This window comes from Cajanus cajan, chromosome 2 (assembly GCF_000230855.2).
Source record: "Cajanus cajan strain Asha chromosome 2, NIPB_CcT2T_4, whole genome shotgun sequence".
Lineage (NCBI taxonomy): Eukaryota > Viridiplantae > Streptophyta > Magnoliopsida > Fabales > Fabaceae > Cajanus > Cajanus cajan.
The window spans coordinates 55,149,194-55,163,912 of NC_138518.1; the positions used below are offsets into that span (position 1 = coordinate 55,149,194).

General features: G+C 33.0%; 1 protein-coding gene across 1 annotated transcript; it reads left to right on the forward strand.

Moving 5' to 3' along the window:
• The first annotated feature begins 11,653 nt into the window (after positions 1 to 11,653).
• LOC109790681 (hydroxycinnamoyl-CoA:piscidic acid hydroxycinnamoyltransferase) lies at positions 11,654 to 13,318 on the forward strand. Its single transcript, XM_020349878.3, has one exon. It carries the CDS (start codon positions 11,868 to 11,870, stop codon positions 13,224 to 13,226), a length of 1,359 nt encoding a protein of 452 aa, XP_020205467.2. The 5' UTR covers positions 11,654 to 11,867; the 3' UTR covers positions 13,227 to 13,318.
• Positions 13,319 to 14,719: the final 1,401 nt, after the last annotated feature.

The following is a 14,719-nucleotide window of genomic DNA, read 5'->3' on the forward strand; positions in this document are numbered from 1 at the left end:
CTACACTACCTCCAAATTCATCTTAGAAGCATCACAGTATACCACATAAGACTTACTAAAATCCGGTAACATTATCCAATCTTTCCTTAAGAGTTTGAAACATACTCTCACATTTATTATCCCATACAAAGGCAAGTCTTTCCTAGTCAATCTAGTCAAATAGTAAGCAACCTAGAGAAGTAAGCGACGAAATGCTTTGGGGAGTTGAAAATAAGCATAGGTCCGGGGATCCTTGATATAGGTTAACCTTTTGAACTACTATTGAATTCATGGGTAGGCAAAAGACAACTTAGTGAACTGAAACATCTTAGTAGCTAGAAGAAAAGAAAGCAAAAGCAATTCCTATAATAGCGACGAGAGAAACGAGAGCAGCTTAAACCGTGAACGGCTATCTTAAAAATTTACTCAATAAATTTCCTATAAACTATCTCAATAAAACTTCTAACCTCACAAATTGACTTTTGACATCTCCCACTTAAGCACAACTTCTACCATAGGTAGATCTATGTTATATCCGCGCAAGAAATTACAAGGCCTAAATCTATCTTGGATATATCTTCAAAATTAACTCTAATATGATGATCTCACATCTTAAGGTCAATCTCACTAAACACACAACCATTCACTAATTAATCCATAAGGTCATCTATCCTCATATCCACATACATGCATATCATATTAGAATACCTATTTAAACCTTCATATATACATCCTTCCCAATCATATATATAAATCTATCACTATTTTACACCATATAACATGTGCATGAACTTAACTTTACCACATAGCATCATAAAACCTTGAATAACCTTACAATCCACATGACAACACCTCAGAACATCATAACAAAATCACTTTTATCCTTGCATTGCCTAGTAACTCAAAAACATCATGATAGCATACATATCCCATCAATAACTGTCAAGGAAAATGATACCTAGAGAGTTACACTTGTCCAACGATCTCAATCCTATCTCAAAAGAAAGATAAAAGAATAAGCTATAACTCTTATGAAAACATGAGATTCTGAATAGATCCTCTTCTCAGCTAACAATTCAAAAATCACAACAGATATATTTAACGCTTATAACTAGCCTCTGATTACCAAAACAACTATAACTGAAGTTCTAAACCTTCATTTTACCTGATTCCAGTGCCATTGAAAAGATCACATCCAAGACTACAACTTCCATGAAGACCACAAAATCCAAATCTATCAATACGATACTCCTACTAGCATAACAAAACTACAGTAAAAACATCTCCTACACTAGACAACAATAGTGCACTAACAACCCACAGAATACCTCAACCCTTCCAAACTTACTTCTTTCTACCCTGAACGAAAATAATTCACCTATTCCACAAAAGACTTAGAGCTAAAATCAAATCCTCATGCAACCTAACCCCTAACAAGATTAATATGCAAGCATCAAAACTTAAGGAAATCACCAACACTTTGACCTTTCATCAAGAACACTCAAAGTTCTAATGCTCGACACATAACCTCTTGGATTCAATCATTACCACTATAACTTTCAGAAACGCCACCAATCGTAAACTCTTAATACATTTGATAAGTCAATTTCTTACCCACATCCAAGCTTCCACTAGTTCTAGTTGGTTAGCAAGATACTTCGTCTACTACCACTACTTGCACCTATGCTCGCAACACGAGCGATGCCACCCAACCGCTACTTCTTACATAAGCAAGAAGTATCAAAATAATTAAGCAATCATGAGATTAAGAAAGAGCAATCAAAAATAGCATCATCAAGTTATATCATGTCTATCAGACAAATCCTGAGAACACAATGCACACAAATAAATAACAATAACATAATCAATCATCACATTAGCACATCAATAAGCTTCACACTCAATGCATTCCATCATTCATCTATCGAACAAGCATAGTAGACTCACAACTCACGGCCGATTGGATGACCTGCTCTGATACCACTAAATGTGACACCCTTACTACCCCAACACATATATAATATAATTTAATTAAGAAGAATAAACTTTCAAAGGGTTCGTAAAAGGGTTCACATAAAACTTCGAAATTGTTCTTTCTTCAATATAAGAAAATGACTGAAAAATAAAACTTGAAAGGTAAAATTTAAGAGTTTACAATTTTAAACACATTTATTACAATACCAAATCCATAGAAATATTCTGTCCTAGAAATCCTCTGCCCCGATGTCACATTATCAGAGCATTCCCATAATTTAACTGTTGACATTCTAGATGCCACTCGTAGCCGGATCTTCTTCACCTAAAATATCCACAGTTTATACGGTGAGAAAAGAAAATATCTATATGCAAAGTACATATAAACACATCACAATATAATCTCATCATAATTCATTATTTAATAATATATATATATATCAATCATTCATCATCTTCACATCTCAATTCACATTTAACATATCTCATTTCACATACATATCTCAATCCATCATAATCCACACCAATTATACAATTTACAACATCATTTCCATATTCATAATTCATGTCAATCTTATAATTAACATTATGCCAAGACCTCGCCACATCTGACACAAGTGATACAGGTTAATTGCCTCCCACACCAAACCAGGGTCACGCCCTCCCTGTCGCATCACTTACCCAGGGGTCGTGCCATCCCTAGTCATTAAGGAGTACGCTCGTCCCTGAAGCATCACCTACCCAGGGTTCGTATCATCCCTGATCATCCGGGAGTACGCTCGTCCCTGAAACATCAACTACCAGGGTTCGTATCATCCTTGATCCTTTAGTGTGAGGAACCACAATCAAATTACAATCCATACAGTCTCTTGCAATTAACCCTATGCCAGGGCTGCCATAATCGACATAAGTGGTGTGTGTTAACTGTCTTACTCATCCCACACCATGCTAGGGTCACGCCCTCCCTGTAGCACCACTTACCCAGGGGCCGTGCCATCCCTAGTCACTGATGTGAGGCACCATAATCACAATCATAATCACATTCATACAACATCTCATCTCATAATTCAAATTCACATCACGTACACAATTCCACCTCACATACACAACAGATAAGCCCAACAAAATAAGGGTTTACACACCCCTCAAGTAATTCACATCAAGATCATTCATTCTTATCAATCAATACAATAATAACATTCATAAATTAATATTATAAACAATGGAATTATCAATTTAATATAATTCAGCATAAACAGTAAAACCCTTAATTAAAACCTATCTCACAGGCACTTTTCTACAATTTCGTTCTCTCTCCCAGATCATCATTTTTACAAATAAATCATATATTCGTACTCCTAAATTCATACAAAATCAAATAATGCCAATAATTTTTCAAACAGAAATAATTGTAAAATTGCTCATAATCCTAAAGGTTCTTCTTCTACCCAATTTCCTCATGTAACTCCACATATAAATAATCTCTTTTTCCCCCGTACCTGGATACATAGGAACTCGGGCAGAACCTCCTCTTTTTCCTTAAATAAGGATCGGAACTAAGACCGGAGCAGAACCTCATCCTCTGAGTTCCCCTTGGTCTTCAGAGAGAAGAAGAGGAACGAAAGAGAGAACAGAAGAGAAGAGAGAGTGAGAATGAGAGGTGTGTAGAAATGAGAGGATTTGAGGCCTATTTATAGGATTTTTCGCCCACCTACCACTACAGCCCGTTCCAAAATCGGAACGGGCCGTTCTGGGCCCTTCAAACCTACGTAAATTTTTCAACCGGAACGGCCCGTTCCCAAACCAGAACGGCCCGTTCTCAAACCCAACAGAACGGCCAGTTCTGCTTCTAGAACGGCCCGTTCTCCAAACCAGAACGGCCCGTTCTCCCTCTGGAACGACCCATTCTCCAAACCGGAATGGCCCGTTCTACTTCTCAAATTTTGGGCCTTTAACTTATTCCAGAACGGCCCGTTTCACTTTTGAAACGGTACGTTCTGGGCAACGAATTGGGCCTACGGCCCATTAAAAATTGGGTTGTTACAGTTTAGCCTCTTTAGGCTCGTAGTGAGTATTATAGACCACCTAGGTCATGGACACTCCTGGTCCCAAGTATTCTCAACCACTTCTGGCTTGTCAGCTTCACTCATAGACGCTAGTATTCTTTACTCAGCCACTTCTAGCTCTCACTAAGTATTATCGACCAACTCCTAGCCCGTTGACTTTACTCATCAACGCTAGTATTCTTTACTCAACCACTTCTGGCTCCTAGTGAGTATTTTCGACCAACTCCTAGCCCGTTGACTTCACTCATTAATGCTAGTATTCTTTAATCAGCCACTTCTGACTCGTATTGAGTATTCTTTGACAAGCCTCTCCAGGATTTACAAGTATTCTTTCCCTAGCCTCTTCAGGCTTTACAAATATCAACTGAACATGTTTGGTTTGAGTGTATGGGTTACTCTCATAGAGAGGATACATAATTAAGAATATACACTCACAAAGGTATGCAACCTTAGTCTTTACAACGATTGAGTGTTTGGTCTACTCTCACAGAGAGGATACATGAATTGGTACACTCACTAAGGTTTTGTTCCTAAGATTCACATGTTTGGAATTCCTTAGTTTACAGAGATGAATACACTATGGTACATTTGACTCTTTTCGCTCTATCTCTGGTTTCGTTGCATAGTGGGCTTGATATCACTTGGTTAAGAATGCAAAGCTAAAGGCTAGCCAAAAAGCCAACCTTCCAAGGTTTGAGATAGTGATATATATATTGTCTTGTAGAATTTGGCCGTTGTAAGTGTCTGTTGAAGAAGATATAGTCGTTTATGACTAGTTCGATCTACTCATTTAATGCTTGAGTTCTTGCATTAAATGTTGCTTCTTATGATAGACCTTGCGTGAAGTCTTTTTTGCCTTGTTAGAAGTAGTGTCTAAATTTAGTAGAGACCTAGGAACCTTTTTGTCCTTTTCTAGTCACATAGTTGTAGAGTGTCGTCTTTAAATTATCTAAAAAAGTTATGTAATTTTTCTGACACATGCATGCTTTTGCTTTTGTGTGCTTCTCTTCTTGTACTTCTTTTCCCTTTGATCACTCATTTACGTTGAAAGCATTTGAGTGATTGTAGATGATGCCTTGATTTGTCTTTTAAGACTTGATTCTTTAAATGCTTGCGTGGAAGTCTTTGTCTACGTCTGTTGGTCTTGTGCATCTCAATCTTGACTTTCGTCTGAGCATCTGAGTTTAGTGCTTTGACTTTTCTCTTAATCTGGTCAACATTACAGGTGGACAGACTCTGTTCTTTGTCTGACGTGTCTTTCAATCTATGTTGTCCTTCGTTTGACTTTCTTGAGATCATTTTTCCTTCTTGTGCATGGTTTCGTCCATGGTCTTGTTTTGACCTTTCAGTTTGATGCCTTCATTTTCAATGCATGAGGTGGTTCTTGTTTCATCTTTCACAGCTTGCCTATACTTATATTTTTTTGAAATACTAACGTACTTGTTAGAAATAATAACATGTATTATATTTGTCTCATTCAAAACTTTGCTAGGAATTTCTTCGTCTGACTTAACACGTATCTCTATATTTTTTTAATAAATGTATTTAAAAATTATCAATATTTATTAGGTTTATTGGTATTATTTTTGGTCTTCAAACCTACGGGTTATGAGTTTGAGTTTTGTGTTTGTAAAGATAGTTACTTTTAAATATTTAAAAATGAAAGATAAAATTATCTAAAAATAAATGTAAACACCTTATTAGACTAGCGTCTTTATATATGTTATAAATAAAAGAAATTGAATGATAAAGATGGAGAATATATACATCTTTTAGAGTAACTTTTTTATCCTCTTCTATAAACATATATTTGAAATAATTGATTATATATTAGTTATGGATAATATTTTAAATTATTTTTATTGTTGGAATATTTCTTAAAATTAAAATTTCATTTGATTTTAATTAATTATGTTATATACCTTAAAAAGACTACGTTACTTGGAAAATTGAAAATGTATTTATATATATATATATGTGTGTGTGTGTGTGTGTGTGTGTGTGTGTGTGTGTGTGTGTGTGTGTGTGTGTGTGTGTGTGTGTGTGTGTGTGTGTGTGTGTGTGTGTGTGTGTGTGTGTGTGTGTGTGTGTGTGTGTGTGTGTGTGTGTGTGTGTGTGTGTGTGTGTGTGTGTGTGTGTGTGTGTGTGTGTGTGTGTGTGTGTGTGTGTGTGTGTGTGTGTGTGTGTGTGTGTGTGTGTGTGTGTGTGTGTGTGTGTGTGTGTGTGTGTGTGTGTGTGTGTGTGTGTGTGTGTGTGTGTGTGTGTGTGTGTGTGTGTGTGTGTGTGTGTGTGTGTGTGTGTGTGTGTGTGTGTGTGTGTGTGTGTGTGTGTGTGTGTGTGTGTGTGTGTGTGTGTGTGTGTGTGTGTGTGTGTGTGTGTGTGTGTGTGTGTGTGTGTGTGTGTGTGTGTGTGTGTGTGTGTGTGTGTGTGTGTGTGTGTGTGTGTGTGTGTGTGTGTGTGTGTGTGTGTGTGTGTGTGTGTGTGTGTGTGTGTGTGTGTGTGTGTGTGTGTGTGTGTGTGTGTGTGTGTGTGTGTGTGTGTGTGTGTGTGTGTGTGTGTGTGTGTGTGTGTGGGAGGGGGGATTCGTTTACTCCAAGAGTAAGTCTACCTAGACTTACCCCGTTCAATAATTCATGTTCTACATTAAATTTTAATGATCCGACCGTTTAATTTAAAGTTCTTAATGGATAGATCAAATCTGCAAATTTTTAGAAAATTTGAAAATCATTTGATACTTCATTTCATTAATTCGAATTAATATATAAAATAATTTTATGATTATCCGTCAATTTAATCATAAAATCATTTTATACATTGATTCGAATTAATGAAACGAAGTATCAAATGATTTTCAAATTTTCTAAATATTTGCAGATTTAATCTATGCATTAAGAACTTAAAATTGAATAGTTGAATCGTTGAAATTTGATGTAAAACATAAGTTATTGAACGGAGTAAGTTTAAATAGACTTACTCCTAGAGTAAACGGATCCGTGTATATATATATATATATATATATATATATATATATATATATATATATATATATATATATATATATAAGGAGGGTTCAAACGACACCGGTGTAACTTTAACTAAGTGTTACACCGCTCAATAACTTTATATTAAATGTGAAGTTTGTAAATTCAATCGTTAGATTGAAAGTTCATATCTCGTAGATCATATATATCAAATTTTATATTAATCTAAGATGATTTGATACTTCATTCTCGTAAAACAAAATTGACGTAATATATACATTTCAAAATATACTAAAATATGAACACTTTGATTACCTTCAAGTTGTTGTTCAATTTTAACAAAATTTGACATATATGATCTAAGAGATATGAACTTTCAATCTAACGGTTGGATTTACAAAATTCACATTTAATATAAAGTTATTGAGCGGTGTAACACTTAGTAAAAGTTATACCGGTGTCGTTTGAACCCTCCTATATATATATATATATATATATATATATATATATATATATATATATATATATATATATATATATATATATATATATATATATATATATATGAGTAATGAAATGTTAGAAATACTCCACTACAAAAATTTCAACAATTTCACTGTTGGTAAAAAAATAAAATAAGATTTGAGAAATTGTAATATTTCAAATTTTTTAGAAAATGTTTAATTATATTATTATAATTGTTCTTAATTTATTTTTAATATTTTAGTAAATAAAATGAATCTACATAATATCTAATTGTTAAAATAATATTAAATTTCTAGTTATAATATTTTAAATTTTTTAGTACAAAGTTTTAAATTTTAATATTTTAAAATTTTCAGTATTATATTTTAATATGAAGAAAAAAAATGGTAAATTTTTAATAAAGTAATATTAGAATACTTATACATGATGTATTCGTAAGTTTTTTTTTTAAAGGAATCGTAAGTATTAATTATAGGTATTTTTTTTATATTTAATTACATTAAATAGATTAGATATATTATAATTTATATATTAATCAGAAGCAGTTTCTGGATGAATTCACGTCGGGCGCGATCTAGCTGTGCCGGGCGTGAGTTCTTTCAGAATTTGACTTTATAGTCTTCATGAAAGTTGTAGCCTTGGATCTTAGCTTTCCAATGGCATTGAATCACCTAAAAAGGAGGTCTATAACTCTAGATATGGATGTTTTAGTGAACAGGGGCCAAGTTGTCAACATTAGTTATAGCTGTTGCAGTTTTTGTAAGTTTTGACAAAGTAGATGATGGAGTTAGGACTCAGTGTCTTAATAAGAGTTGTAGGAAATCCCCTTATATTTCTTTTGAGATAGGTTTGGGCTTATTTGGTTTAGTATAAATCTTTTGATGTTGTTTTCTTTGACAGTTGTCGAATGGAGATACATGTTGTTTTGATGTGTTAAGTTGTTATCATGTCGATTAAAAAGTTGTTTGATACTATAATGTATAATTGGTTCATATATGTATGATATATGATGTATGGTGGTGAATGATTCATATGTATGCTTGGTAATGATATGTATGAATGTTTGAATATGATATGACATGTGTATATGTTCATATGAGGATGATATTGATCATGATGGTGGATTGATCATGTATGATGTATGATGCATTATTGCATGTGATGCCTTATGGCATGAGTATGATTATTGATCATGATGGTGGATTGACCATGTATGATGTATGATGCATTATTGCATGTGATACCTTATGGCATGTGTCTAGCCTAGGACTTGAGGAGAGGGAAATATTTTTGAACTAGAAGAGCTCACATAGAGTCTCTTGAGAGTGGTGCTTGGATAGGTCACTGATTATGAGAGTGGCCCTCAGGTAAGCCACTGGTTTGGGTGGTCTCCTCTAAGTCCTTAGTTAGTGTTGGAGCAGAGTATGAGGTCGAGGGTTATTCCCTTAACCAAATACTGGGGAAGGTGCTGGTTTCTTGAGGATAGTCGGTGGGCAAACCCCACAAGTGACTTGGTATGCATGTCAAGGTCGTGGTAAGCCTGTACCTAGCTATGTTATACCTGATGGTAGAACCAGACTTCCAATTGTGTAAGTGATATCATTCGAGTAAACCCGAGGGAGGATTTATATCTTGTTTAGCTGTGACTAAGCGGGCGCATTGGGCGTGAAAACGGTTGGGGTGGTTTCAGTAGGATGGGATGTCACTTATACTGCTCTGTTGTTAGGGAGATCTCCTAGGTGTATACGTGACGATGCATTAGATGATTGATATGCATTGATATCTATCATGAGTTGCATGTTATTGAATGATTGTTGTTATGATGAAGTGTGTGGTGTGACTTCATGTTTGATGAATTGATAATTGATTGAGATGGGAGTTCCTTTAGGACTTGATTGGATGAATGTGTGGTATAGATTTTGTTCTATACTTGTATGATTGATTTTTTGAACTCTAGCTTACCCTTCTGTTTCCATGTAGATGGACTGTGATGATCATACTTGTATGAAAGTAGGTTAGGGCTAGCTTGGAGTTGAGGTGACCGCTGCGAGACAGGGAGTTTTGTCCTCGTGTTAGAGTTACCGTGTTGGGTAACTGTTTTGTGTGTGCTTGACCGACACTAGGAGGTTATGATTTTGGGATGACTGTATATATATGGTGCTATATTTTGTACATAGAAATGTAGTTATTATATTTACATCTGTATGTATGAGTTGTTCAATTTCTATATTCTCTTAGATCACTTTCATTAGTGCAATTCAACTAAGTGTAGGGACCATGACAGGTCGTTACAATACACATATTGCAAACTGCTTCAACTGCTTCAATGGTTTGCTTAACCATCATTTTGGTCTCAGGTCATAGGCTCGAGTCTTGCCATGATTCTATCTTTAAAAAAACAAATTGGGAGAGATTATTCATTTATCTCTTTTAAATTTCATATATTCTTATATTTATCTATTTTATGTTGTATTTATTTATAATTATTTGGTGAGGTGTTCATCTTCTTATTTAATTTATGATACTTTTAATTCTAAATAGTCAATGAGGTGTTTTTAATTTTTTTTAATTATTTTATGATATTTATAATTGTCGTTTAACTAGTTTAATATTCTTAACCTCATCTCACTTTTGTAAACTATACTAAATTATAAATAATTAAAATTATTCTAAATTGTTTAGTTTAATTATTTTTATATTGTTTCTAACTATAACCTAGTTTAGTTAATCTTCCTAAGCTCGTATTATTATTATATCATCATTCTTTTTGAAGATAAATGTTAATCGATGGTCATAAGAAAAATAAAGGTTTGAATTAATTTGTAGTTGAATATTTAATCTTGGGGATTTAAATAAGTAAAAAACTTAAGGTGAAATATCATTGTATTATTTGAGATCATGATAATGTTCATTTATTTTGTGAAGGGGTTATTTTTATGGTATTTGTCTGAGGGGATATTTTATGAGTGTTATTTTTATAAGGTTATTACACAAACATACTCCACAATGATGAGATATTATCCGTTTTGGACCTAAGTTCTCACGATTTTGCTTTTAGTTATCACTCAAAAGGCCTCTCTATCATTGAAGTATTTTTGCGCTATATAAGTTGTTATTTCTTGTCTTATTTTATTGATGTGAGACTTGTTTGTATCCCAACAATTCTTCCCTCAAACAAGGGGCCTAACCTTTCATGCAACAAAATCTACCACTGAATGGGTTATTTTTATGGTATTTGTCTGAGGGAATATTTCATGAGTATTATTTTTATAAGGTCATCACCCAAAAGGCTTCTTAATCATTGAAGTATTTTTATGTTATATAAGTTATTATTTCTTGTCTTATTTTATTGATGTAGGACTTGTTTATATCTCAACATTTTAACTAGTCATTATAAGAATAATTCAAATTCCATTATCATAATTAATATTAATTATAAGTAATTTTGTATATTTTATTTATTTATTCATATTTATTAGATAATTATTCTTAATCGTTATATATATATATATATATATATATATATATATATATCTTATTTTAAATATTAAATTAAATAAGATGTAAAATAAATGAATCTTCTAATATAACTATATTAGACCCTTCTACTATAATTATCTTGGTCGTATTCTCGAGCAAAAATTAAAATATTAATATAATTACAAATTTAGTAACTTTTCAAAACATAAGATTATCCATTTTTATATTTTCTTCGATAATAAATATATTTCATCCTGAGATGTAATTACCTTTTTATTGAACAAAGCTCAAAGTAATCTTCCAAATCCTGATATAAGCCTAACATTCAATATAGAATATTGAGTCATGATTACAGGATGAAATGAAGAAAAAACTTTGTTCGTGAAGGCGCGGTACGAGACACGTCTTGTCTTGTTGAAATGTTGGAAAAAATCAGAAATGAATAATTGTGATAAAACACTCACTTCCTTTGTCCTCTTTGCCTTCTGTCGTATATGCTATCCAATCACCTCGATCTTATCTTCTTAGCTAACTTCTCTATCTTTTTGAAGATCAAATTCTTATAATATCTTTATTTATTTTTTCTTATTTTCACAAAATTAAAATTATTTAAAAAATATATACATTAAATTAAATTATTATCCTTATATTATATTAAATGTTGAATATAGTTATCTTATAAAACATTAACAATTTTTGCCAGCTCTGCATTTAAGTACAAATAGTGAGTGAAAGCTGGCCTACATCATTGTATCATGATTTACAGAGCAATACTACCATTCTATCTTATAAACCTGTGCCTCTGTTTTCCTTCACTATCTCAAAAATCAATTTTCTTATTTACAACTCCTCAGATCTAAATTCTTCCATATCCGCAACCTCAAGCCACACAAGCACAAAAATGTTAACCATTGTTGCATCTTATTGTGTTGTTCCAAATGAAGAAACTCCCGAGACTCGTTTAAGGTTATCAGATTACGACCAAGTGGTGCGTTTGGGTCACACACCCACTATCTATGTTTACAAAGCAAAGCACAACCACAACACCACCGAGAAGATGAGAAAGTCACTCAGCAAAATTTTAGTGTTCTACTATCCAATAGCTGGCAGATTGAGCTTAACAGAAAGTGGTCGAATCGAATTGGATTGCAATGCAAAGGGAGTCACATTTCTTGAAGCTGAAACCACAAAATCAATGGCCGATTATGGAGACTTTGCACCTTCTGAATCCATCAAGGAACTCGTTCCAAAGATTGATTATACTACACAACCTATAGAGGAGCTTCCTTTGTTGTTTGTGCAATTGACAAGGTTCCATGGTGGTGAAGGCTTTGCCATTGGATCGGCTAACTCTCATGTTTTGTCTGATGGGCTTGCTCATATTCGATTCATGAATTCATGGGCAAAGGTGACTCGAGGAGAGACACTAGAGCCACATGAAATGCCATCTTTGGATAGAACAGCACTCATATTCCAACGTTCACCTTCATCACCACGCTTTGATCACCCAGAGTTGAAGCCTCTTCCTCTGAAACTTGGAGCCTCCGATAATGCTGCTGAGAAAAAGAAGAAGACAAGTGCTGTGTTATTGAAGCTAACAGCGAAACAAGTGGAGAAGCTGAAGAAGAAGGCCAACGAGCAACCCATGAAAGAAGGGTCGAGACATTATAGCAGATTTGAAGCTATCACTGCTCATATATGGAGATGTGCATCAAAGGCTCGTGAACTTGATGAGAAGCAACCAACTCTAGTTAGGTTCAATGTGGATATTCGCAATAGACTAATTCCTCCTCTTCCTAGGAACTATTTTGGGAATGCTTTGGTGGCAACAGTGACACCAAAATGTTACGCTGGAGAAATTATGTCAAAACCATTGAGCTATGCTGCCCAAAAAGTAAGAGAAGCAAATGAAATGGTTTCAAATGAGTACATAAGGTCACAATCAGAGGCTGTATTAGGGCAGGAACACTTAGATTGCATAAAGGCATTCTTCATGGGACAAGGAGAACGTAGCCTTGCTCATTTTCCAGGGAATCCTAATATTCAGATAACAAGCTGGATGAACTTGCCGGTGTATGAAGCAGATTTTGGGTGGGGAAAGCCTATATATTTTGGTTTAGGGTATGTGAATTCACATGATAGGGCACTGATTCTTCTGAGCCCAGAGGGCGATGGATCTGTTATTGTGTCCATACACTTCCAGATAGCACATATGCAACTTTTCAAGAAACTCTTCTACGAGGACTACTCTAAACTCTAAACTCTTGTAAGGTATGTGTGTGGAAAGGAATATTTTACATGAACATATGACTACTTGCCATATCAATAATCCATGCATATATTAAGTTATCATCGATGATTCTTCAGTTTCACACTTATACAAATTTATGGATCTCACTCATTCTGCTGTGATGGAGATGTTATAATAGTTGCTCAAAAAGTAGAAAATCATAAAAATCCTCGAACAGAGACTCACATCCACTTAACTCCTATCAAACTGTGTCTGGTGTAGCTTTATTCATTAGGAATAAATCATATTTTTACTTTTTATATATACCTGTCATTGTATATTTGAATAACTTTTACTATGTGATAAAATTTAATTTTTTATAATTGAATGGCTCACACTATCACACGTTCAGAGTCCCTTTGTTACAGAATGTTTAGGTAAATAGAAAACATCTTGTGAGTTGGCACATTGAAAGCAATAATTAATACGATACTAATTCTGGGTCCCAATCATTAACTACTTTTGTTCTGTTCGATGAAAATGAATAAAGAAAACAAAAGGTATCTTTTATGAAAATATGATTTAAAATGATGTGAAATATCTTAACTTTAATATGTCTGAAATGCATATGTATTTATAATTTGAATCAAATTAATTAGTACACATGAAATACTATAATTTAACAGTTTTAAAATGTAATCAAAATTTAGAAAATATAAAATTGGTTTAAATTATTTTTTATTTAAGAAAATATAACTTTTTTTGAACAAGTCATCACTTATAAAATGTGACTCAATTCTAAGGTAAGGGTCAAATCTATAAAAATTAAATATCCTTAGACTTGTATTTAGTAAAGAAGAAATGAGTGAAAGGGGAAAGAGAGAAAAAAAAAAAGGAGAAGAGAAATGCAAAAAAGTGTATGAAAATAGATAAAAAATAAAATAAAAACAAAAATTATTTGATAAAGAAAAACAAATAAAAATTGGAATATTTTATTATTATTATTATTATTATTATTATTATTATTAATGTTTTTACTAAAAGTGATTCATATCTTATATCATAATAATTAATTTTTTTACTAAAAGTGATCCATATCTTATATCATGCCTTCCCCTCTCTTAATTTTTTAAATTTCTTATAACTTTCCCTCATATAAAAAGTGAAGTTTTTATTTATTTTTTTATTTATTTATTGTTTTTTATTTTAAAGTGAGTCTGGATCCATTTTCATCATAATTTTCCTTTATCAAACAATACTATATTTTTAACTTCTTACCACTTATCTCTCTCTTTTCATTTCTCTTCTTTTTTTTATGTTTTACAAAACAAGAACTAAATAAGAGTCAGTACTATAACGTTAAATCACTTAAATTAAGTACTTTTAGTAGTTAAATTACTCATTTAGATTTATTCTTATTTTTATAATTTCTTACTTTGTAACGACCCGTCATGGCCGTCACACTACGAAATAACACTACACACTACTGAAATATATACTAAAATAGTATAATAAAAATAATT

Excerpts from the sequence above, each read along its gene's own strand:
- LOC109790681 (XM_020349878.3), top strand. The coding sequence starts at position 11,868 with ATGTTAACCATTGTTGCATCTTATTGTGTTGTTCCAAATGAAGAAACT.